General features: G+C 42.5%; 2 protein-coding genes across 3 annotated transcripts; one reads left to right on the forward strand and one right to left on the reverse strand.

The window, feature by feature from the left end:
* Positions 1-135: 135 nt before the first annotated feature.
* Positions 136-8466, reverse strand: LOC117544050 (basic immunoglobulin-like variable motif-containing protein; the record flags this gene model as incomplete). The annotated part of the gene is given in 6 exon segments (XM_034212827.1): positions 136-230; positions 782-886; positions 970-1065; positions 5349-5478; positions 6549-7607; positions 8240-8466. Coding segments are annotated over 5 exon segments (1438 nt in total), but the record flags the coding sequence as incomplete, so codon positions are not given.
* A 240-nt stretch (positions 8467-8706) lies between these two features.
* si:ch211-201h21.5 (uncharacterized protein LOC555526 homolog) lies at positions 8707-17847 on the forward strand. 2 transcript variants are annotated; one of them, XM_034212819.1, is made up of 6 exons: positions 8707-8767; positions 10695-10886; positions 13598-13780; positions 16158-16269; positions 16348-16484; positions 17406-17847. In XM_034212819.1, the coding sequence occupies exons 2-6, from the start codon at positions 10701-10703 to the stop codon at positions 17766-17768; spliced, it is 981 nt and encodes a 326-aa protein (XP_034068710.1). In that variant the 5' UTR covers positions 8707-8767; positions 10695-10700; the 3' UTR covers positions 17769-17847. The 2 variants fall into 2 exon arrangements, with proteins under 2 accessions (XP_034068710.1, XP_034068708.1); XM_034212817.1 differs by lacking the exon at positions 8707-8767 and adding an exon at positions 8826-8879.
* The last annotated feature ends 4644 nt before the right edge of the window (positions 17848-22491 follow it).

Consider the following 22491-nt stretch of genomic DNA (forward strand, 5'->3'; position numbering starts at 1 on the left):
ACCTATCTATCTACCTATCTATCTATCCATCCATCTATCTACCTATCTATCTGCCTATCTATCTCTCCATCCATCTATCTATCTCTCCATTCATCTATCTATCTATCTATCTATCTATCTCTCCATCTAACTCACCCGTCTCTCCTGCTGTCTTGTGTTTCCCGTAAGGTTTGTACAGGATGTAGGAGCAGCCGCGCACTCGGAAATGATCATTAATCTGTCTGAACCACCTGCAGGAAAACATCATTACTGAGCTGCAGACATCACCTCCATAAAAACAAGTTATTATTTAAAAAATGCACATTAAACATGCGTGAAATGTTCAGTGTTAAGGAGCTTTCTGAGTACTTCAATAGATCATATTCACAATATAATAAAAACTTGAACAAGTTAGTTTTGTGGGAGTTTTACATAAACATTTTTGCACAACTATTTTAATTAACCATGTCAAGAACTAGGTCAGAATAATATTTTTTTCAGAATGGCAAACACCTGAAAACAGTGTTAATAGGAACTTCATCAAATTCAAAAATGTTGTGATATTTTGAAAAACAACAAAATAAAAAACGTTTTTTGCTCTGGTCGTACATTTTGTTATAGTATTACTATTAAGTTGTTAACATGGCTAATGAAAATGAATATTCCTATTGACGTGCAGCTGTGCAGACGTTCTTAAAACACCGCTATGATGTACCATATGCAGCTATGCCCTTTAATACGTTATATTTATTGCTTTTCTAAAGTTTTAAAGTAGGTGTTTCTCCCCAACTGAGCCTCGTACCTCATTAGCGTGGCGTTTCCAGTGAAAGGACCGAACTTGATTTCTTCAAAAGGCGGCTGGAAACCCAGGATATGCAGAGCCTCCTCCTGAGAGAGGGGGGGTAAACTGGCAAAGCAAATAACAAAAATAAATGTTATTGTTGGAGCAGATGTGGGTTTTTTAGGTGAAGTGTGAGAGACGTTACTCACCTTCCTGCCCCCAGAGTGCTGTACAGGAAGTTCCAGACGGAAATGAGAGAGGAGATGCCGCAGGAAGTCTTGTACTGAGGCCGGCTGATGCAATACCTGCAAATCAGACACACGATAAACAATAATAGGTTCATGTTTTATATTTTTAACACACATTTGTAGATACTGTATATACAACAGAGGTCAACTTTTCCTGCTTTGACACAATGAATAAATAGATTTTTTGTTAAACTCCTCAACCAAACCTCTGTGTATTAAAACTACAATTTTCACAAAGGACCTGACATGGACTCTTCACTGAGGACCTGACATGGACTCATCACTGAGGACCTGACATGGACTCTTCACTGAGGACCTGACATGGTCTCATCACTGAGGACCTGACATGGACTCTTCACTGAGGACCTGACATGGTCTCATCACTGAGGACCTGACATGGACTCATCACTGAGGACCTGACATGGTCTCTTCACTGAGGACCTGACATGGTCTCATCACTGAGGACCTGACATGGACTCTTCACTGAGGACCTGACATGGTCTCATCACTGAGGACCTGACATGGACTCTTCACTGAGGACCTGACATGGTCTCTTCACTGAGGACCTGACATGGTCTCTTCACTGAGGACCTGACATGGTCTCTTCACTGAGGACCTGACATGGACTCATCACTGAGGACCTGACATGGTCTCTTCACTGAGGACCTGACATGGTCTCTTCACTGAGGACCTGACATGGACTCATCACTGAGGACCTGACATGGACTCTTCACTGAGGACCTGACATGGTCTCATCACTGAGGACCTGACATGGACTCTTCACTGAGGACCTGACATGGTCTCTTCACTGAGGACCTGACATGGTCTCTTCACTGAGGACCTGACATGGACTCATCACTGAGGACCTGACATGGACTCATCACTGAGGACCTGACATGGACTCATCACTGAGGACCTGACATGGACTCATCACTGAGGACCTGACATGGACTCTTCACTGAGGACCTGACATGGACTCATCACTGAGGACCTGACATGGACTCATCACTGAGGACCTGACATGGACTCATCCCTGAGGACCTGACATGGTCTCATCCCTGAGGACCTGACATGGTCTCATCACTGAGGACCTGACATGGTCTCATCCCTGAGGACCTGACATGGTCTCTTCACTGAGGACCTGACATGGACTCATCACTGAGGACCTGACATGGACTCTTCACTGAGGACCTGACATGGTCTCTTCACTGAGGACCTGACATGGACTCATCACTGAGGACCTGACATGGACTCTTCACTGAGGACCTGACATGGACTCATCGCTGAGGACCTGACATGGACTCATCGCTGATGACCTGACATGGACTCTTCACTGAGGACCTGACATGGTCTCTTCACTGAGGACCTGACATGGACTCATCACTGAGGACCTGACATGGACTCTTCACTGAGGACCTGACATGGACTCTTCACTGAGGACCTGACATGGACTCATCGCTGAGGACCTGACATGGACTCATCGCTGATGACCTGACATGGACTCTTCACTGAGGACCTGACATGGTCTCATCCCTGAGGACCTGTCATGGACTCTTCACTGAGGACCTGACATGGACTCTTCACTGAGGACCTGATATGGACTCTTCACTGAGGACCTGACATGGACTCTTCACACCACCACCATCACCAAAAAAGCTTGACAGCGGCTCTTCTTCCTCCACAGGCTGAGGAGGTTCAACATGGACTCCAGGATACTCTGCAACTTCTACAGGTGCACCATAGAGAGGATCCTGACCTTCTACAGGTGCTCCATAGAGAGGATCCTGACCTTCTACAGGTGCACCATAGAGAGCATCCTGACCTTCTACAGGTGCACCATAGAGAGGATCCTGACCTTCTACAGGTGCTCCATAGAGAGGATCCTGACCTTCTACAGGTGCTCCATAGAGAGCATCCTGACCTTCTACAGGTGCACCATAGAGAGCATCCTGAACTTCTACAGGTGCACCATAGAGAGCATCCTGACCTTCTACAGGTGCTCCATAGAGAGCATCCTGACCTTCTACAGGTGCTCCATAGAGAGCATCCTGACCTTCTACAGGTGCTCCATAGAGAGCATCCTGACCTTCTACATGTGCACCATAGAGAGCATCCTGACCTTCTACAGGTGCTCCATAGAGAGCATCCTGACCTTCTACAGGTGCTCCATAGAGAGCATCCTGACCTTCTACAGGTGCACCATAGAGAGCATCCTGACCTTCTACAGGTGCTCCATAGAGAGCATCCTGACCTTCTACATGTGCACCATAGAGAGCATCCTGACCTTCTACAGGTGCTCCATAGAGAGCATCCTGACCTTCTACAGGTGCACCATAGAGAGGATCCTGACCTTCTACAGGTGCACCATAGAGAGGATCCTGACCTTCTACAGGTGCTCCATAGAGAGCATCCTGACCTTCTACAGGTGCACCATAGAGAGCATCCTGACCTTCTACAGGTGCTCCATAGAGAGCATCCTGACCTTCTACATGTGCACCATAGAGAGCATCCTGACCTTCTACAGGTGCTCCATAGAGAGCATCCTGACCTTCTACAGGTGCTCCATAGAGAGCATCCTGACCTTCTACAGGTGCACCATAGAGAGCATCCTGACCTTCTACAGGTGCTCCATAGAGAGCATCCTGACCTTCTACATGTGCACCATAGAGAGCATCCTGACCTTCTACAGGTGCACCATAGAGAGCATCCTGACCTTCTACATGTGCACCATAGAGAGCATCCTGACCTTCTACAGGTGCTCCATAGAGAGCATCCTGACCTTCTACAGGTGCACCATAGAGAGGATCCTGACCTTCTACAGGTGCTCCATAGAGAGCATCCTGACCTTCTACAGGTGCTCCATAGAGAGCATCCTGACCTTCTACAGGTGCACCATAGAGAGCATCCTGACCTTCTACAGGTGCACCATAGAGAGGATCCTGACCTTCTACAGGTGCTCCATAGAGAGCATCCTGACCTTCTACAGGTGCACCATAGAGAGGATCCTGACCTTCTACAGATGCATCATAGAGAGCATCCTGACCTTCTACAGGTGCTCCATAGACGGATCCTGACCTTCTACAGGTGCACCATAGAGAGGATCCTGACCTTCTACAGGTGCTCCATAGACGGATCCTGACCTTCTACAGGTGCACCATAGAGAGGATCCTGACCTTCTACAGGTGCTCCATAGAGAGCATCCTGACCTTCTGCAGGTGCTCCATAGAGAGCATCCTGAACTTCTACAGGTGCTCCATAGAGAGCATCCTGACCTTCTACAGGTGCTCCATAGAGAGCATCCTGACCTTCTGCAGGTGCTCCATAGAGAGCATCCTGACCTTCTGCAGGTGCTCCATAGAGAGCATCCTGACCTTCTACAGGTGCTCCATAGAGAGCATCCTGACCTTCTACATGTGCTCCATAGAGAGGATCCTGACCTTCTACAGGTGCTCCATAGACGGATCCTGACCTTCTACAGGTGCACCATAGAGAGGATCCTGACCTTCTACAGGTGCTCCATAGAGAGGATCCTGACCTTCTACATGTGCTCCATAGAGAGGATCCTGACCTTCTACAGGTGCACCATAGACGGATCCTGACCTTCTACAGGTGCACCATAGAGAGGATCCTGACCTTCTACAGGTGCTCCATAGAGAGGATCCTGACCTTCTACATGTGCTCCATAGAGAGGATCCTGACCTTCTACAGGTGCACCATAGAGAGGATCCTGACTGGCTGCATCACGGCCTGGTACGGCAGCTGCTCCGCCCTCAATCGTAAGGCTTTACAGAGGGTGGTGAAAACTGCACAGAACATCACCAGGACGGAGCTGCCATCCATGGAGGACCTTTACTCCCAGCGGCTCAGGAAGAAAGCCCTCAGCATTATAAAAGACCCCCCATCACCCCAGCCACACACTGTTCAGTCTGCTGCCGTCTAAAGCATCCGGACTAAAACCACCAGACTCAGAGACAGTTTCATCTCACAGGCAGTAAGACTGTTAAACACCTGAACTGCTGAAACAACATCCACAACATTCATCTGCTACTTAAAACATATTCATCGATTTACCTAATATATCATATTTCAATGACTTGCATATAGACTCTTATTGCACTATTTTTCTTCTTGTATTTACTTGCACTATATTTGTCTGTGTATCTGTGTTTTGTGTTGCTCTGTTGGAGAAGCTTGTGACACAAGACTTTCATCGACATAACTACACTGTAGCTTTGTTCGTTTGACAAATAAAGAACCTTGAAAGTTGATCCTGAGACGTGTCTTGGTTGCATGTTTTTGCAGCCTCTCTTAAAGCCTGATGTAAATTATTATAAGTTTACCATCTCCTGAGGTCGAGCACTTTCCTCTGCTTGATGTCCTCCTGCGAAGCGTGAGGAGCGACGTCCTGCAGGTTCCTGCTCTGTCTGTCTGAGGACTTCATCTTCTTTGAGCTGATCTTCTTCACGTTACCTGAACAATAGTTAAAGGAGGCTCAATCAATGTTCAACCGTTAAAGAACAGACACATTATTTAATATCCTGATACCTCGAGCAGGTGAGACATCTTTAGTTGATGGCAAAATTGTAAAAATAATGCACAAAATAAATGATATATAAATATAATTTTCTATTTTTCAGTCAGTTCTGAATATAACTACAACCTTCTGATACCTCATTCACACCAACGGTGTTTCGGGCCGGTTCGGAGCTGGAGCTTGAAAAGCACCGGGTTTTCCTGTTCACACCGCAGCGGAGCAGCCTCTTAGCTCCGGAATCCGGTTCATTTCGAGCACCAAAAAATTGTCCGGCCAGAGCAAAAGCACCGCATACGTCACGCTTACGTCGAGGCGGGGGCAGGGGCGGGATCAACTCCTGAACAACAACAAGAAGCCCGCGTTTTATCCAGTTTGTACACAACGATGGAGAAACTTAACAAGCAGCAGTGGTCCACTGGAGAGACCAGCTACCTACTGGGAATCTGGTCTTCTGAAGAGGTACAGAGGAAGCTGGAGCACAATCGGCCATTGTTGTTGTTGTCGGTGTCAGCTGTGAGGGGTTTCCGCGCGGTTTGGCTTTATGAAGCAGGCACGCAAACGGTTACGTCATGACGCAAACGATGACGCAAACGATGACGCAATGACGCAGCACCAGTCGGACTCTGGGCGGTGTGAAAAGAGCCGGAGCTAAACCGAAGAACCGGTTCTGAACCTGAAAAGCTCTAGCACGGAGCTTGAACCGGAGTTGCGTTGGTGTGAATGAGGTATTAGTGTCTAATCTAAACGTCATGTAGTTCCTTTGAACCCTTACTAAAGTTGTTTTACTTCTGCCAGTTGCATTGACGCCTTAAATATCATTAAGTGTGGTGTTGATATGTGGAGATTATCCCGCTAAACAGAATGTGAAAGTCTCGTAAACCTTTGATTGCCACAGATCTTATTTTGTGCGATATAAAATCCCATTAGCTTTTTCCGAGGGAACCAGGAAGAGGCCAACTTCAAAGTCAACCTCCAAAAACACACTCTTTAACAACACGCTTCTTACTTGTTCGTATTTTTCTAGTGAGCACAGCATTGAAGTCCGTGGTGTCTATCTCCCAGGCCAGGATAGGTTTGGACAACACTTCCACCATGTCTCCGTCTCCATCGGACCCCGCAGCATCCGAGGGGCCAGCGCTGAACTCCTCCTCAGGTTTGGGCTTCCCGTCCTGCAGGTTGGAGTTGGAGACGTTGCAGGTGTTGGAGATGTTGGAGGTGTTGGAGGTGTTGGGGTTGTTGGAGGTGTTGGAGGTGTTGGAGGTGTTGGGGTTGTTGGAGGTGTTGGGGGTGTTGGAGGTGTTGGGGTTGTTGGAGATGTTGGAGATGTTGGGGTTGTTGGAGACGTTGGAGGTGTTGGAGATGTTGGAGATGTTGGGGTTGTTGGAGACGTTGGAGACGTTGGAGGTGTTGGAGGTGTTGGAGATGTTGGGGTTGTTGGGGTTGTTGGAGACGTTGGAGGTGTTGGGGTTGTTGGAGACGTTGGGGTTGTTGGAGACGTTGGAGGTGTTGGAGGTGTTGGGGGTGTTGGAGGTGTTGGGGTTGTTGGAGATGTTGGAGATGTTGGGGTTGTTGGAGACGTTGGGGTTGTTGGAGACGTTGGAGGTGTTGGAGGTGTTGGAGGTGTTGGGGGTGTTGGAGACGTTGGAGGTGTTGGAGATGTTGGAGATGTTGGGGTTGTTGGAGACGTTGGGGTTGTTGGAGACGTTGGAGACGTTGGAGGTGTTGGCGGTATTGGAGGTGTTGGAGGTGTTGGAGATGTCCGCAGGCCGGTACACGGACGGCGCCTGGTTCAGCAGAGCGTAGTCGGAGCACACGGTGTAGAACTTCTCCCTGGAGTGAGTGACGGGGCAGGTCCAGTGGATTTCGGCGCTAGAGGCTCTCCGAACTCTCGCAGCTTCCCTTGCCATCATCAGGCTGCGGTTCTCCTCGTCCTCTGTGTCCAGGGGCCTCTGACGCACAGAGGGGGGGTCCGAAGGCCCGGGGAGGTTTGACCCCTGACCTTCTGGGGCGTTAGGCATCGAAACGCCACGGGTGATTGGTGATGGAGAAGGGATGGATGGGTTTTCTGGGGATGAGAAGATAAGGTGTTGTTAGAAACACGAAGGAAGATAATAGTAATAATACAAAATAACAATATAAAGAGTAGATAGAGACTAAATAATGAGTAGTAAAGGAACATAACATGATCATAACAACTACAGATGCAAAGAGAACCAAAAACTATGAAAAGTAGCAAAATAGCCATGGACAAAAGAACTACAAAAATACCCGAATTGACCCCAAAGATAAACAAATGACAACCAAGAGACACAAAATGACTACCGAGAGACACACAATTAAAACAAGACATACAATGACCACAAATTGACATAAAAATAAACAACAAATAGAGGCTTATAGTCAGTGTATCTTGCTTCTAAGTAAAGCATTTTGCATGTCTCATATTCTGCCCATGCAACAACAAAAAGAATAGTAAAAATAACGGTGTTGTTGGGTCATAACACCAAATTAAATCAATGTTTCTTTACTGTCTAATAAAGAACATAGTATTTCTAATTTGATTCAGAAGCACATCTTGTATTTGCCCAAATAAAGCAGCATGCAATAACCCACAGCCACATTACACAGCATCCTCAAACATAACCTTTAACCTCTGATAACTATCATTCATCCTCCTGCAGATAGACAGTAACTCACCTGAGCATTAACACAAACAGCTGTACTGTAAACACGCCCAGCTGCTATTTCATCACTATCTATCCTCACATCTCCTCTTGTTTTAGGCACAAACTGAGGTTTAAATCTTTAACATGTCACCCACACATCCTTAACTACTGGTGCACATTAGCTTAACACAAGATAAACACGAAACGATCATAACAAATCCGACACGGCCTCCATGCTGAGACAAAACCTCTGCTTCCGGTGCAGCTTTACAGGACTGAACCATTCTGAGAGGACACAGGGGTGTTCAGAAATAGTTAAAGATGGATAACAACGTTTTAAAAAAGTAAGATATGTAGTCATACACAATCGGAACTGTAGTAACTTTCTGATTGGTGTGTATTATTCTATAACAAGAAATATATTTTAAATATCCATGTTGTCATTTTTATGAATGCTGGCTACATCTCGTGTTAGTGAAACATGTAATGATCCAACAGTTTAAACCAATCACAGGAGCGCTTTTCAGTGTCTCTGTAAACCTCATTTTACAGACTGAAGGTAAGTCTGAAACATCTTTTTAAAAGACAATACTTTTACAATAACTTATTTTACTTTTGTAATACTAAGTCGCATGCCAGCTTTACTAGAACACACACTTCCTGACTACTTGGTAAATGAAAATGTGGTTTGTGTATTAATCCAGTTGTCTATAGTTTATAACTGGGTGTGAAAACAACGAAAAGAAGTTACACAAATCTGCACAGATGTTTGTATGAATGCACTGAAGGAAGTTGTTAGTTATAGAAGACATATCTCACTATAATATGTATGTATGCATGTTTTCAAAGCTTTTACCACCTGTAGTGTTAAGGAGAGAAGTTACAGATAATGAGTGTAAAACGAATTACTAATAGATATCACCATAACACTTCCCAAGTGATTACTGACATCAACACAATTGTTTTTTGTATTACAAGTGTTCTGAAATCATATGTGTTGTATGCTTTTTCTTATTAAATATGCCCTGGTTTGCAGACATTTCCTGAGCAGAAATGTCAACTTTGGATAGAGCCACGCCCCAAATTCAGTTTTAAGAACGTGTTTTTTAGCAACAAAACTCTCTATAACTCAGGCTGTAAAAGCTGTGTGAACAAAGCCCTGTGTGATTAGCATAAGAATATAAATAGGAATTAGACTGGAAAGTTTGGTGTGTGTAAGTGCTCCCAAAGTGAGAGAAATTCACAGATTGTGTACACACTACAGGTGAATAGGTAACACATGTAACTACTAGATATCCCAATGAAAGTTACAATTACTTTTTGTATTACATTTGTTTGCTATCTTATTATTAGCAATCAAAAGAAACTCATAATCTTTTATTACCGTGTTGCAGTCGTCTGAACTGCTAATACGTTACTTATAAGAGCTTACAGGGTCCAGTGCCCCTGTAACACTGACCTTTGACCCCCTGTGGCCCCCCTCCAAAAGAAGAGTATATGAAAACATTTTTTTTTTGTAATAGTAATTAGAAGATCAAGATTATCCTGTATTAATCCCCCTAAGAGGAAATTCAGTTTTCCCCTTGTATCCACGTTTATACATATTTGAATACACACACAGCACACAAGCATATGTGTTTTTCAATACACACACAGTACAAATACACACAAGTAAACACACTGCATTAAGAGAGGTGCCAGACAGGGTTCTTACGGTCATTAAAAACCTGGAAAAGTCATGGAAATTCAAAATGCTAATTCCAGGCCCTGGAAAACAATATTTTTCCCAAAGTTTTGGAAAAGTCATGGAAATGTAACCAAAGTTGCATCAAATATAATTTATATTTTATCTAATCGCCGAAATAGTAATACTATAATGATAATAAATACTGTATGGTATAGTAATGAAACGTAAAATGGCTTTTAACTGACGAGGTGTTTTGCTGGTGAGAGATTTCAGTAGAAGCTAGTAAGCCTATTTGATTTGTTTTAGATAGGCAACATGTTTCAGATGCAGACCTTATTTTCCTGTTCCATGTTAAAATAAACCATTTTCAGTGGAACCGCTGAGAAAGAGTCATTTTTTTGGTCATGGAAAATGAGGTAAAGGTCATGGAGAAGTCATTGGTGAAAAAGTGTATGAACCCTGGCCAGAGCAGATAGGCTGCCAGTCTGACCAGCGCCAGGACGTGGACCGGCTCCTCTCCAGCTACCGGAACACACTCAGCGACCATTTGGTTCCGGTCCCTACAGACTGAGCCACTGCCGCTTCTGTAATGACATTTTAACTAAGATACACAAACTTTGTAACTGAAACAAATACCAATCATGTTTTTCTTTATTTTGTGCGCTATGGCTTTATACCCAACAAAACATTGAAATCTTCAACACTGTCTTTGTCTCTTTTGTCCCCCAAATGCCCCCCCTGATCCAATCTAGTACCGCCAATGCTGTGATTTAATCAGATGTATTGTGTTTGTTTCCAGGACACCATGGCGGACAGGAAGCAGGTGATCATCGACACGGACTGTGGGATCGACGATGCTCAGGCCGTCATGATGGCGCTCGCCGCTCCGAACATCGACGTCCTGGCGCTCACCTGCGTGTTCGGGAACGCTGCCGTGAATCACGTGTGTCAAAACGTCCTGATGGTGCTCGACGTCTGCCAGCGCCAGGGGGTGAGTTCACTCAGATAAACCATTTAAGGGTCACCTATTATGCAAAATCCCCTTGTTCATGTCTCTTCTACATCAACATGTGTCCCCTCTTCCTCATGTCTCTTCTACATCAACATGTGTCCCCTCTTCTTCATGTCTCTTCTACATCAACACGTGTCCCCTCTTCTTCATGTCTCTTCTACATCAACATGTGTCCCCTCTTCTTCATGTCTCTTCTACATCAACATGTGTCCCCTCTTCCTCATGTCTCTTCTACATCAACATGTGTCCCCTCTTCTTCATGTCTCTTCTACATCAACATGTGTCCCCTATTCTTCATGTCTCTTCTACATCAACATGTGTCCCCTCTTCTTCATGTCTCTTCTACATCAACATGTGTCCCCTCTTCTTCATGTCTCTTCTACATCAACATGTGTCCCCTCTTCTTCATGTCTCTTCTACATCAACGTGTGTCCCCTCTTCTTCATGTCTCTTCTACATCAACATGTGTCCCCCTATTCTTCATGTCTCTTCTACATCAACATGTGTCCCCTCTTCTTCATGTCTCTTCTACATCAACATGTGTCCCCTCTTCTTCATGTCTCTTCTTCATCAACATGTGTCCCCTCTTCTTCATGTCTCTTCTTCATCAACATGTGTCCCCTCTTCTTCATGTCTCTTCTTCATCAACATGTGTCCCCTCTTCTTCATGTCTCTTCTACATCAACATGTGTCCCCTCTTCTTCATGTCTCTTCTACATCAACATGTGTCCCCTCTTCTTCATGTCTCTTCTTCATCAACATGTGTCCCCTCTTCTTCATGTCTCTTCTACATCAGCTGATCAGATTTTGGACACTTTATGATGTCATAACGATGTTTTGTCTTGTGTAACCATTAGCCAATCAGCAACCAAGGTAACCCCCCCCCCCCCACCTTATCACCTGAATCTCCTCCTAGAGCACATTGAGTTCTTTGTAACCAAATGTCTCTCAGAGGGGCGTGGGGAGGGGCTCCTTATTTTCATCTAAAGTAACAGACAGAGAATCAGCACTTTGGAAACAGGGCTGAAACAGAGGGGTGTCATAGTCTCAATTGTTATGTGTGTCCAGATTGAAACAATAATTTAAAAGGAAAAGGTTTAATACTTATATATAAAAAAAAAAGTTTGCTTTGGCGTGTCACTATTTCACAAGTGTATATATTTGTATATGATTCCATATTTGCGTTATCAGTGGACCATTACAACTTAGTAGAGCAACATTGCCCAGGAGGATTTGCCTTTCAGCTGAAGTTAGAAGGCGATTGTGTTCATTGTTAAAATATCTAACCAGTGTTGACTGTTGATAAGAGAAGGACCTGAACAACATGAACAACTCCATTGAGATGTTTGCTCGCTACTCTGAGTTTAGACAGAGGGGTCAGTTAGAGTTTAAAGGGGGTTTGTGACATGTGACACTACTTTGACAACAAAACAAGGAGAACACACAATGGTTAATAAGCAAAAGTGCTACAAAATAAAAAAATATAACTAATGACGCATTTCCACTACAGCGCGGTGTAAGCGTTACGTGCCCTGCCCGTTTCTGGTTGCGTTTCCACTCGGCGTAGTTCCGGCTAGCGGGTACTTTTTCACAGTTTTCTGGCTCTCCAAAATCGAGGTTCTTTCCGGGCCAACAACCAGGCTGAGTATGCTAAACTAGTGAGAGAATCGCTTGTAACTACAACACAATAAACATATTTGACCGTGATTTAATTGTAATACACGTTTCCAAATGATGCCGAAGTAACAACATACTGATACCGGTTAGTAAAAACCATGAATTAATGCTTTGACAAGTCTGCAGACAGACGGCAGGCGAAAAACCTTTTAAAATGCGTGTTGTCTAAATGGAGCTTGGCTAAGCTAACGCAGTAAATGCTCCGACCGTCCACACTCACAACAACGGCCTACAGACATAAATAAAGCAGCGACTGTATTCGCCATGACACAGACAGTCTGTGGTTTGTACTTGTTTAACTTTTGTCTAGTTTCTGAACAGATCTGAGGAGCTGTGAGCTCTGAGTGCTAACAGCTAACGGCTGATGTTGGTTTTGTGTTTCGCATTGAAGATGACGTCACGGCTCCGCCTACACTGCGTTACTATAGTTACTGCCCCAGCAGCATAAAGTGAGCCGGGCCTACCAAGGCCTAACCATACCGTACTAAGCCGAGCGAGGCCCTGCAGTGGAAATGCGCCATTAGACACTTGATGTAGAACTTACTTTAGGATTCACTGGAGCACCAAACAGTGTAAATAATTCCCAGTAAGTGAACAGAGAGTTTATACTTTAGTATTCTGTAAGAAAAGTACATTTTTTTCAACAGCATAGAGTTGTTCTATCAGAGCATGTATCAGAAGTAGGTAAACAAATCTTCACTTTATATAAAAATAGGTACAGTAACAATGTAAATACTGCCTTACACCAAACAACATCCCTCACAGACAGAACACAAACAAACAAACAACTAAATAAATAGAAAACCAGTCAGCTAAAACAAAAATGTCAATAATAAACAATAAATGTCAGTACGGCTGCACCTCCTCCCCGAGACAACCCGTCCAGTTTGAAGAAAAGGGCCCGCATATTTTACCAAATTAATTTGAGAAGCCACTCAGAGAAAACCTAATCCTTTCCATCTTCAGGAAACTAGGTTGGTTTTTACTCAAAAGAAACATCTGTTCTCCTGCAGATTCCTGTGTTTCGAGGGTCTTCAGGTCCTCTGGTCGGAGCCATTAACCCCGTCAGTGACCACTTTGGGACGGATGGACTCGGAGACGTGATCAAAGACAAAGACCCTCGCTGGGAGGAGAAGATCCAGAGCGAGCATGCAGTCAACGCCATGATCCGACTGGTGAATGAGAACCAGAAGCAGGTGAGGAAAACACGTTCTTTTGCAGGCTTTGGGAGTAACGGGATTACGTAGAAAGACAGGTTGGGGATTACTAGCAGGATTACAATGTTAGTAAAGAACTACAAAGAGCATATAGTAAAAGGATCAGATGTAATGTCTTCCTTCCAAGCTGTACTGTTTGTAGGCTAATGCTTCAACCCTTAAATGGGCAATCACATTTAAATATTTCTGAAAATGAATTGATTGCTATTTTCTAGAATACACCAATATTACAGTTATAACCAGGGCTGCACATAACTGGTGCGCAGGTGCGCATGCGCACCTCCGCCAAAAAAAGAGCACCGGGTCATTTGAAACAAAGCGCATTTGCGTACCAACATTGAGAGAGAGAGAGAGAGAGAGAGAGAAGGGAGAAAGAGAAAATAGAAAATAGAGGAGAGAGAGAGAGAAAGATATTTGCGAGTTGCATACATGTATGAACCTTGATATGAACTCAGGGTCGGCCCGTAGCACTGGCTAGATGTTCGCCTAGGGCGCCAGATCTGTGGAGGCGCTGCGCTGGCAGTTCTGGTAGGGAAAACAACATTTTGACCGTTGGGGCTCATCCTAATTTTCGGCCTTGATGTAACAATATTCATAATTAAGTAAATGTAACACCCTTTTCACCCCGATTACACGTTTCATTTGCCCTGTACGATGGGCGCTGTAAGTGATGGAAATGGGGGATGTTGGCTTATCTGGCGCCCGCAGCTCACAGCCAAAGTGCGAGTGAGCGTGGGAGAGAGGGAGGGTGCACCGGTACCAGCGCTGTTGTTATTATAATCTGGTGCTAGCTGCTCTAACGGATATAAGAAGAAGATGTTTTCTACAATAATGTGGAGGGAGAGTCCTCTCCAGTCAGACAGATAACTACAGCTCAGTGAGGTAAGGACTCTTAGTCTAAGTTCAAACGGTTTGGTCACAATTGATGTAAACACATATTTCCAAGGCACTCCTTTATAATTATTGGGATAAACAGGTTTCAAATCATTCCAATGTATACTGTAGGACAGTAAACCAAAAATATCCTTTAAAACTGGAGAGATAAAAAAAAATGCATAAATAAATGTTAAGGTAAAATAAGATATGAATGAACAACACAAATAAAATAAGTTACATTCATTTGTTATTGGCTATGGTAGGTTATTGTTTATGTTCACATACTTATTTGATTACATCCACTTGTCTAAGATGACAACAGAGACTTTCGACCCAAACCCAGCTGTTGACTTGTGGATGCAAGCAGCTAATCACAGACTCAACCAGAGAGGAAGAAGTAGGCCTACATCATCAGCTACCATGTCTGACAGAGAGGAAGACAGTGAGGAGAACAGTCAGGAGGGTAGTGATGACAGCTTGTAGGATTACTGGTCGTGCTAATGTTGTCTTGTGTTCACCTCTGCATGTGTGTTCTGTGTTCACCTCTGCATGTGTGTCTTGTGTTCACCTCTGCATGTGTGTCTTGTGTTCACCTCTGCATGTGTGTTCTGTGTTCACCTCTGCATGTGTGTTCAGTGCCGTGTGTCTGGCAAATAAAGTCAAGACCCCCTCAAAAGTTACAGTTTATTTCATTTTAAGGATGAGCACCAAGCAACATCTCCAGGTGCTCCTTTGAGAACCAGGGCAAAACAATTATGTGCACCCCTGGTTATAACACCCATATTACACTACTGTTATCAGACCCATATTACACTGTTAATAGACCCTAATTAAATCCATTTAACACCATTGTTACACCCATATTACACTGTTATACACCCCAATTAAGTCTGTGTTACACCATTAATACACCCGTATTACACCCGTATTATACCCACATTACACTATTGTTACACCCATATTACACGTTGATCAGACTCATATTACACTGTTATACACCCCAATTAAGTCCATGTTAATGTAAGACATTATTACACTTGTATTATACCCATATTACACTATTATCAGACCCATGTTCCACCTGGACACAGCCTGTCAAATGTCTGTTTCCCCCAGGATACAGAAAGCATTGAAGGGTTAAGTGTTGGTTTTCACTTTCTTTGGTTCATTTGTCCTGTTTTTTTATTCAGCATGTGAACCTTGTTAGTGTAGAGGCTACTGCCTGGATATGCTTCATGAAAGGCAGGTTTACTCATAAATAAAATCTATTTTCTGATCCTAAATGTCTTGGTTTCTTCTTCGTATAGAAGATAATACACTTTAGTAACAAATATCTTATTGATCTTTCTTTTTTCTTGTGATGATTCACATTTGATATTGAGGTATCGGAAAGTAATCGGGTTACTTTTTAATATTTTGATATTCATTATTTTCAGCTAACTATTTCTAAGTGTGTTACCTCTAAATCCTTCCCCCTCAGATCTCCCTGGTGGCTCTCGGCCCGCTCACTAACCTCGCTCTAGCCGTCAGATTGGACCCAAGTTTCCCCCAAAAGCTCAAAGACCTGTTCATCATGGGAGGCAACATGGAGGGTAAAACACACACAGAACATTACAGGCTCTTATTATGAAATACGTGGGCTTGTATAACTCAGATTTTCGTCTCTGCAGGAAAAGGAAACTTCACACTATGTGCAGAGTTTAACTTTGCTATGGATCCAGAGTCGGCCTATATTGTTCTGGAGGAGTTCCTCTGTACCACGTACATCGCCTCGTGGGAATACGCCTGCAGGAACTCTCTGACCTGGGTGAGATGTTGGGAAGACCCTCAGCAGAGTTAGTTAGGATTAACGTAAAATTAAATATCTAAAATGATTCAATACTGAGACTTAAAGGGGACCTATCATGCAAAATGCACTTGTTGATGTCTTCTCTACATCAACATGTGTCCCCGGTGTGTCAGGGAACTCACGCAGCGTCAGAAAATAAACCCTCTCTCTTTTCCTCCGTACCCAAATCTCTAAAAACGGGGAACAACGGAGCTGATCCAGATTTGCGTCCGATATGACATAATATCTGAAATGTGGACCCACGGCCCAATCAGAAACGTTGCTATCAGAAACAATGCCCGACTGTTTTGGACGTAATATGGTCGGTGTTTACATTAGCATCGCTAACACTCAGAGCTAACCTGTACTGGAGAGCATGTGTGTGAAGAAGCAGGAAGTAAAAAGGAACTCACCTTGTGGTATAACCGGCAAGAGAGAAAGCCTTTGAGCTCCAGACTGTTTCAGAGAGAATCCTTGATAATCCATGATATGGCGTTTCATCACGGCAGCATTTAGTTTAGACGGTAGCTGCCGGGTTTAAAGCTTTATACCCAAATCAGCACTTTTGAAACAGGAAGTGGAAAGAGGGATATGAGGCGTGGCTAGAATGGGTGATCTGTTTTGAGCAAAACACTTCATAGACATGTTTTTTATATGTGTATATATCTGAGACCTGTGCTATTGCCTAAAAATAGCATGATAGGTGACCTTTAAAAATAACAAAAGACAACATTCGTCCATGAATCATTTATCAGTTTCTCTTAAGAATTTCCTCCACATCCTGAAAAAAGATAATAAATCAGAATACATCACAGCAGTGTCGGTACTAGAATGGGGCGGCCATGCTGGGGCCAGTTATTTAAAAAACTTTAACTGATTGAATATATTTAATTTGTTCAGGAGTTCTTTGAGGAGCTGATCAACCAGGACGCTCCGGCTGCGGCCTTCATGAAGACGATCACCTCCAAGTGTCGGGCGTACTCCAAAGAGGCGATGAAGAACAAGAGGGACGTGTACTTTGGCCCGGGGTACGTCTCCTACGATGCGTACGCCATGGCGGCCTGCATCGACCCCGACGTGGTGCTGCAGAGCATCGAGTGCCCCGTCAGGGTGGAGCTGCAGGGGGCGCTGTGCCGAGGCATGATGGCGCTGGATCGCACCAATCAGCTGAAGAAGAGCCACAGCGTCACCGTGCTCACTAAGTGTGACGTCAGGAAGTTCAGTCGGCTCCTCCTGCAGTCTCTGAGGCAGCCGAAGAAGTGACGATGAAGAGGGAAAACAACCTGAAGGAAATTGTTATGAAGGATATCAGATACAAATGTTAAGTTTGGCTGGAAATGCACTTCCTCAAGTCTTCAATATGTTCCCCAGACTTATATAAAACAGTATTTTGTTAATCATTTATGTCGAAAATAGACAATTTCTAATCTAGAATCGAATCGTTTGTGATGCAATTGGATAGAAAATTGAAGTTTTCTTGAAAATCTACATATAAACGTCCCTGGGGTCAAATATTTATACAAAAGATAATTTAAAATGTATCTTAATTGAGATAGAAAGGGTTTTTAATCAATAAAAAGTGACAGGGTGTCCGCGGGGTCTTAAAAAGTATTAAAAGTTGATAAATCAATTTAGCGAAAATTAAGGCTATTAAAAAGTATTAAACGGCATTTTCCAAGGTGTTACATTTTGCAGCTTGTTTTCAATAAGTATATAAATGGCCCAGAGAGGTTGTGTTCTACAGTCTGCCTGAATGTAATCATTGCGTAGGTGTGTAGTGTGATTCTGTGTAGTTCATTTATTTATTTATCCCGTCTACATGCATAGCAGAAGATGGCATCTTTTGTACATGAATATTCCAGACAATCTCTGTTTTGAAACCATGAGCTGCAAAAACTGCGGTCAAGCCAGCCGTCTTTCACTTCTGCGTGGTCAAACCAGCCGCCCCTGTATTTCGAGTGCGCGATTAGTTACAGGTTTACGGTAATGCAATAAAAACAACCCTGGGAAGCTGGACGTTTCGTATGTGCAGGAACACTTCCGTTGAGGATTTCAAAGTAAAGGATGGCATGTGGTTCATTTATATTATTTGCGATTGAGGAACAGGGTAATTTATGAGAATAATGTTAGGACTTATTGCTTCATACACTTGTTGCACAAATACTATGAACTACTTTTACTGTGTACTTTTTGAGAATGGCAAAAGTCCCTCCAGAGAACAAGAAGGAGCATTTTCGTCAACTTTAATGTGGTCTAAAAAACGTTTCTTCCATAAGTAGTTTATGAAACTGCCATGTTTGTACTTAGTACTTCTAGGACTACTTGCACAAATAATATGAACTACTTTTACTGTCATTTTTTTCAGTAATCCAATGGCAAAGTCACTCCTAGAGAATGTATTATTTCCACCACCATGTTTGACTGCTCAACCCTGTCTCCTAAAAAGTACGTTCCCACAGAACTAAACTGCATTCTCAATTACGTTTATCTAGAAACGTATTTTCTCCCACGTTACGTTCGTTATGAACATATCTCAAATACGTTTATTTTCTAAATATCTTCTAGAAACACATTTTCTCCCACGTTACGTTTCTATTGAATATCTTCAGCTTTCTGTCCCCAGAGTCAGAACTAAACATGGAGAAGCAGCGTTCAGTTATTATGCTCCAAATATCTGGAACAAACTCCCAGAAACCTGCAGGTCCGCTGCAACTCTGACTACTTTGAAATCCAGCAAGAAGACTTTTCTTTTTGTCGCTGCTTTTAATTGAACTATTCATATCTTAGACTGCACTGTAACTTTTATCCATGTATTTTTTCTTTTAATGTTTATTGTATTAGCTTTTCTTTTAATGACTGATTTTAAATTCCATTTTCTTAATGTCTTTCATTTTTTGTAAAGCACTATATAAATAAACTTGCCTTGCCTATGAACGTATCTCAAATACGTTTATTTTCTACATATCTTTGCCATTTATTGTCTTGCTTATAATAATGATAGTAGTCATTTATAAATATCATTTTAGAGCACACATTTGAAATCAGTAGGCGAGGCTGTGTTATAGTACTTTGGGTTTTCTATTTTGTAATTTAATATACAAATTCAAACACCATGATTTATTTTTAATAAAATAAGGCATCTACGAAAACTTTTTAAAAAGTATTTGTATTGCTGTTATAGATCAACTGTAATGATTATCAAGCCGTGATCGCCTTTGTAAATATTGAAAGAACACACTGGAAGTTGCTGGTTAGTGATTGTTTTCATTCAGAAATCCCTTTCATTTAAATATGTATATATGTTTGATGCTGTTTTGAAATAACATCCCTTTTTTTAGTACTTATTTCCTGCTATAAGATCAGTATTTTTGGTGGATCCAGAGAAAGCAGACTCGGAAAATGCTGCGAAAAGAGTACGGTAAGTCAGCAAATTAGATATAAAGTGATCTTAGAATTATATTTAGTGCTTTGTTTTTAAGTAAACATAAGTATGTTAACAGAAGTTCCCAAACCCACACCACTGAAGCGGTGGTCTCAGCTGTTTTTTAAATGATATTTCCTTATCCCGCCCTTAGTATCTGTGTACACAATTCTAAATGAAGTAGCTCAGTAAGCGAGGTAACCTACAATATTTTCCAGTGTCCATACTGTTGGGATGGAGTGTTTTTATTTTACACAATATTTAAAGATTTGTATTCTACATGTGTCTGTTGGGAGTTACATTAGAGACTATTCCACAATGTGTTTTACAAAGGGAATACTTCAAGATGAGGAGGAGCTGCTATGGCAAGGAGGACTGGGGGACTGTCAAATGGAGAGGAGCAACCATGCACCATCCAGTTCAGTGATGGCAGCAGCTGTGGGGTCATTGTTACCATGGTAACGTCGTTTTTTACTTTAACTACTATATGTAATATTTATGCTTCTGCTACATATATATTATTATATTTATTTCAGTGTCTTGATTATTATACAAGTTTAAAGTATAAAATAGTCAATGATGTTAAAAAATAAGTCATTAGTTTCTGAATTATCAATTTTCAGTTTATTTTTTAGGGGAATTGTGTAAAAGTGATAAGAGGGCTGGTTGTTGACACAACCCATGTAGTTTGTCATGTACATTCTTCAAGTTGTGTTAATTACCTCATTACAACTATTAGTTATTAATAGTTTGATCATTTTTATTGAAATATCAATTCAATGTTGTAATTTTACTGGCAAAAACAATGTAGCGCAGATGAGAAGTGTGATTCTGTGTGTTGGTGTGTAGATGGCAAGAGCAGTGATGGAGGCCTTTCCTGCATTACCAATTATGTCCTTTGGGACATCCAAAAAGGAGATGGCTTGTGAGAGGAGAAAGTTTGCACTTTCAATACTCAATGGTTCAGGTTTGTAAGTCATTTGTCCTGCTTTATGTTATGGTTCTTAGTTAGTTGTTATGGAAATGATGAACTTCTATTAATCCAATGCAATCAAACAAATCTACAATAACTACAGCCTGTAAAATTGCCTTTGAGTCCACACACTACAGCATGTATAGCCGACAGCATCATTGATTTTAAGCACAGGGCCCAAACCAAATATGCCATACATATCTCAGTTGAACCCATAACTTATATTTCTCTCACACACACTCCATTGAGACATTAACAGTTGAAGAATAACTTGTTTTCCTGCTGCAATAAGGAATGTAAATACTGACACTTAAGCTGTCACGGTTTGTGTCAGGAGAGCAGGGAAGAGGAAACGAATACAGATTGTACCAGACATCCAGGAACAGTTTATAGGTGCTTTATTGAAAGCTTACAGGCAGAGTGGAAGGAGGCATGGGTGAAATATGGAACACAAAACAGGGCTTAGAGTGAAACAGTGACAAATATAAATTCCTGCATTTTTAAATGTGTTGCATACAGGTCATTGCCTCGTAATGTTTAGAATATTACGGATTGTTTATGTATGTCTGCTTATATGTTGTTCTGTTCACACTGTGTACATAGTCTTCTTTTTAAAACATCCATCCTTAAAAACATATTAAACCTGTGTTAATGATCCCATTCATGATCCATTTAGAGTTCATAAGCTATAATTTACAGCTGAACAGCTGCATAGAATTTGACTGCACTTCTGCTGCCAATAAACTGTTAACTGTATACATATACAGTATGTCTAAATAACATATGTTCTTTTCCTGCAGTGTTTCACATGGAGAACAACTGTGCAATGTGCTCTGCCTCAAAGCCCCCAGGATCTGGGCCTCCCACTACAGATTGGGTGAGTATTTGTCGTAGTGTAGTTATAATAGGGCTTCATCATATTCTAATCAAATTCAATTTATGATATTAGATGTATTTATAAAACTGTTGAGTCACTGGGTCTATCCAGATCAGGCGGTCCAGCGAAAACGCTGCAGGGCCATGCTTCGATTTCTACAATATTTTTTTTACGGCAACCTCGTGCGTCGCCCTAGCTGCAGCCCACACACATTAACTCTATTCAAAAGGACTGTGGAACCGATATAAATTGATTTACTAACAAAACAGTCAAGACAACTTCTCTCAGATAAATGGTAATGTATATACATTGTTTACACATATAATGAACAGAGAGAATATAAAATGTGATGAGTAGTGGAATAGGGATACTGACAATTCTAATCATGTCTAATAGCAACATATTAAATTAAAGTGTAACTTCACCCCAGGTTTGAGTCTAAGTCCACCCACATGATGACAATAGCCTCAATGCAGCGTTGACAAATATGACAAAGCTACATTAGCTTGGAAGATAGCAATATGGGGCACTGAATTAGCGCACCCCGCGGTTCCTCCACCTCACTCTACGCCGCTGGGAGACTGACGGTACATGTCCACCAGATCAGGCCTGGAAACCAAGTTATACCTTGAGGCAACACTCCTAATGTAAAACGGACCACTTGGAAAGAGGTTTGTGTGTGTTATCTGCTGTTGTCCTCTTTCACACACCAACA

Source organism: Gymnodraco acuticeps, unplaced genomic scaffold (assembly GCF_902827175.1).
Source record: "Gymnodraco acuticeps unplaced genomic scaffold, fGymAcu1.1, whole genome shotgun sequence".
Classification (NCBI taxonomy): Eukaryota; Metazoa; Chordata; class Actinopteri; order Perciformes; family Bathydraconidae; genus Gymnodraco; species Gymnodraco acuticeps.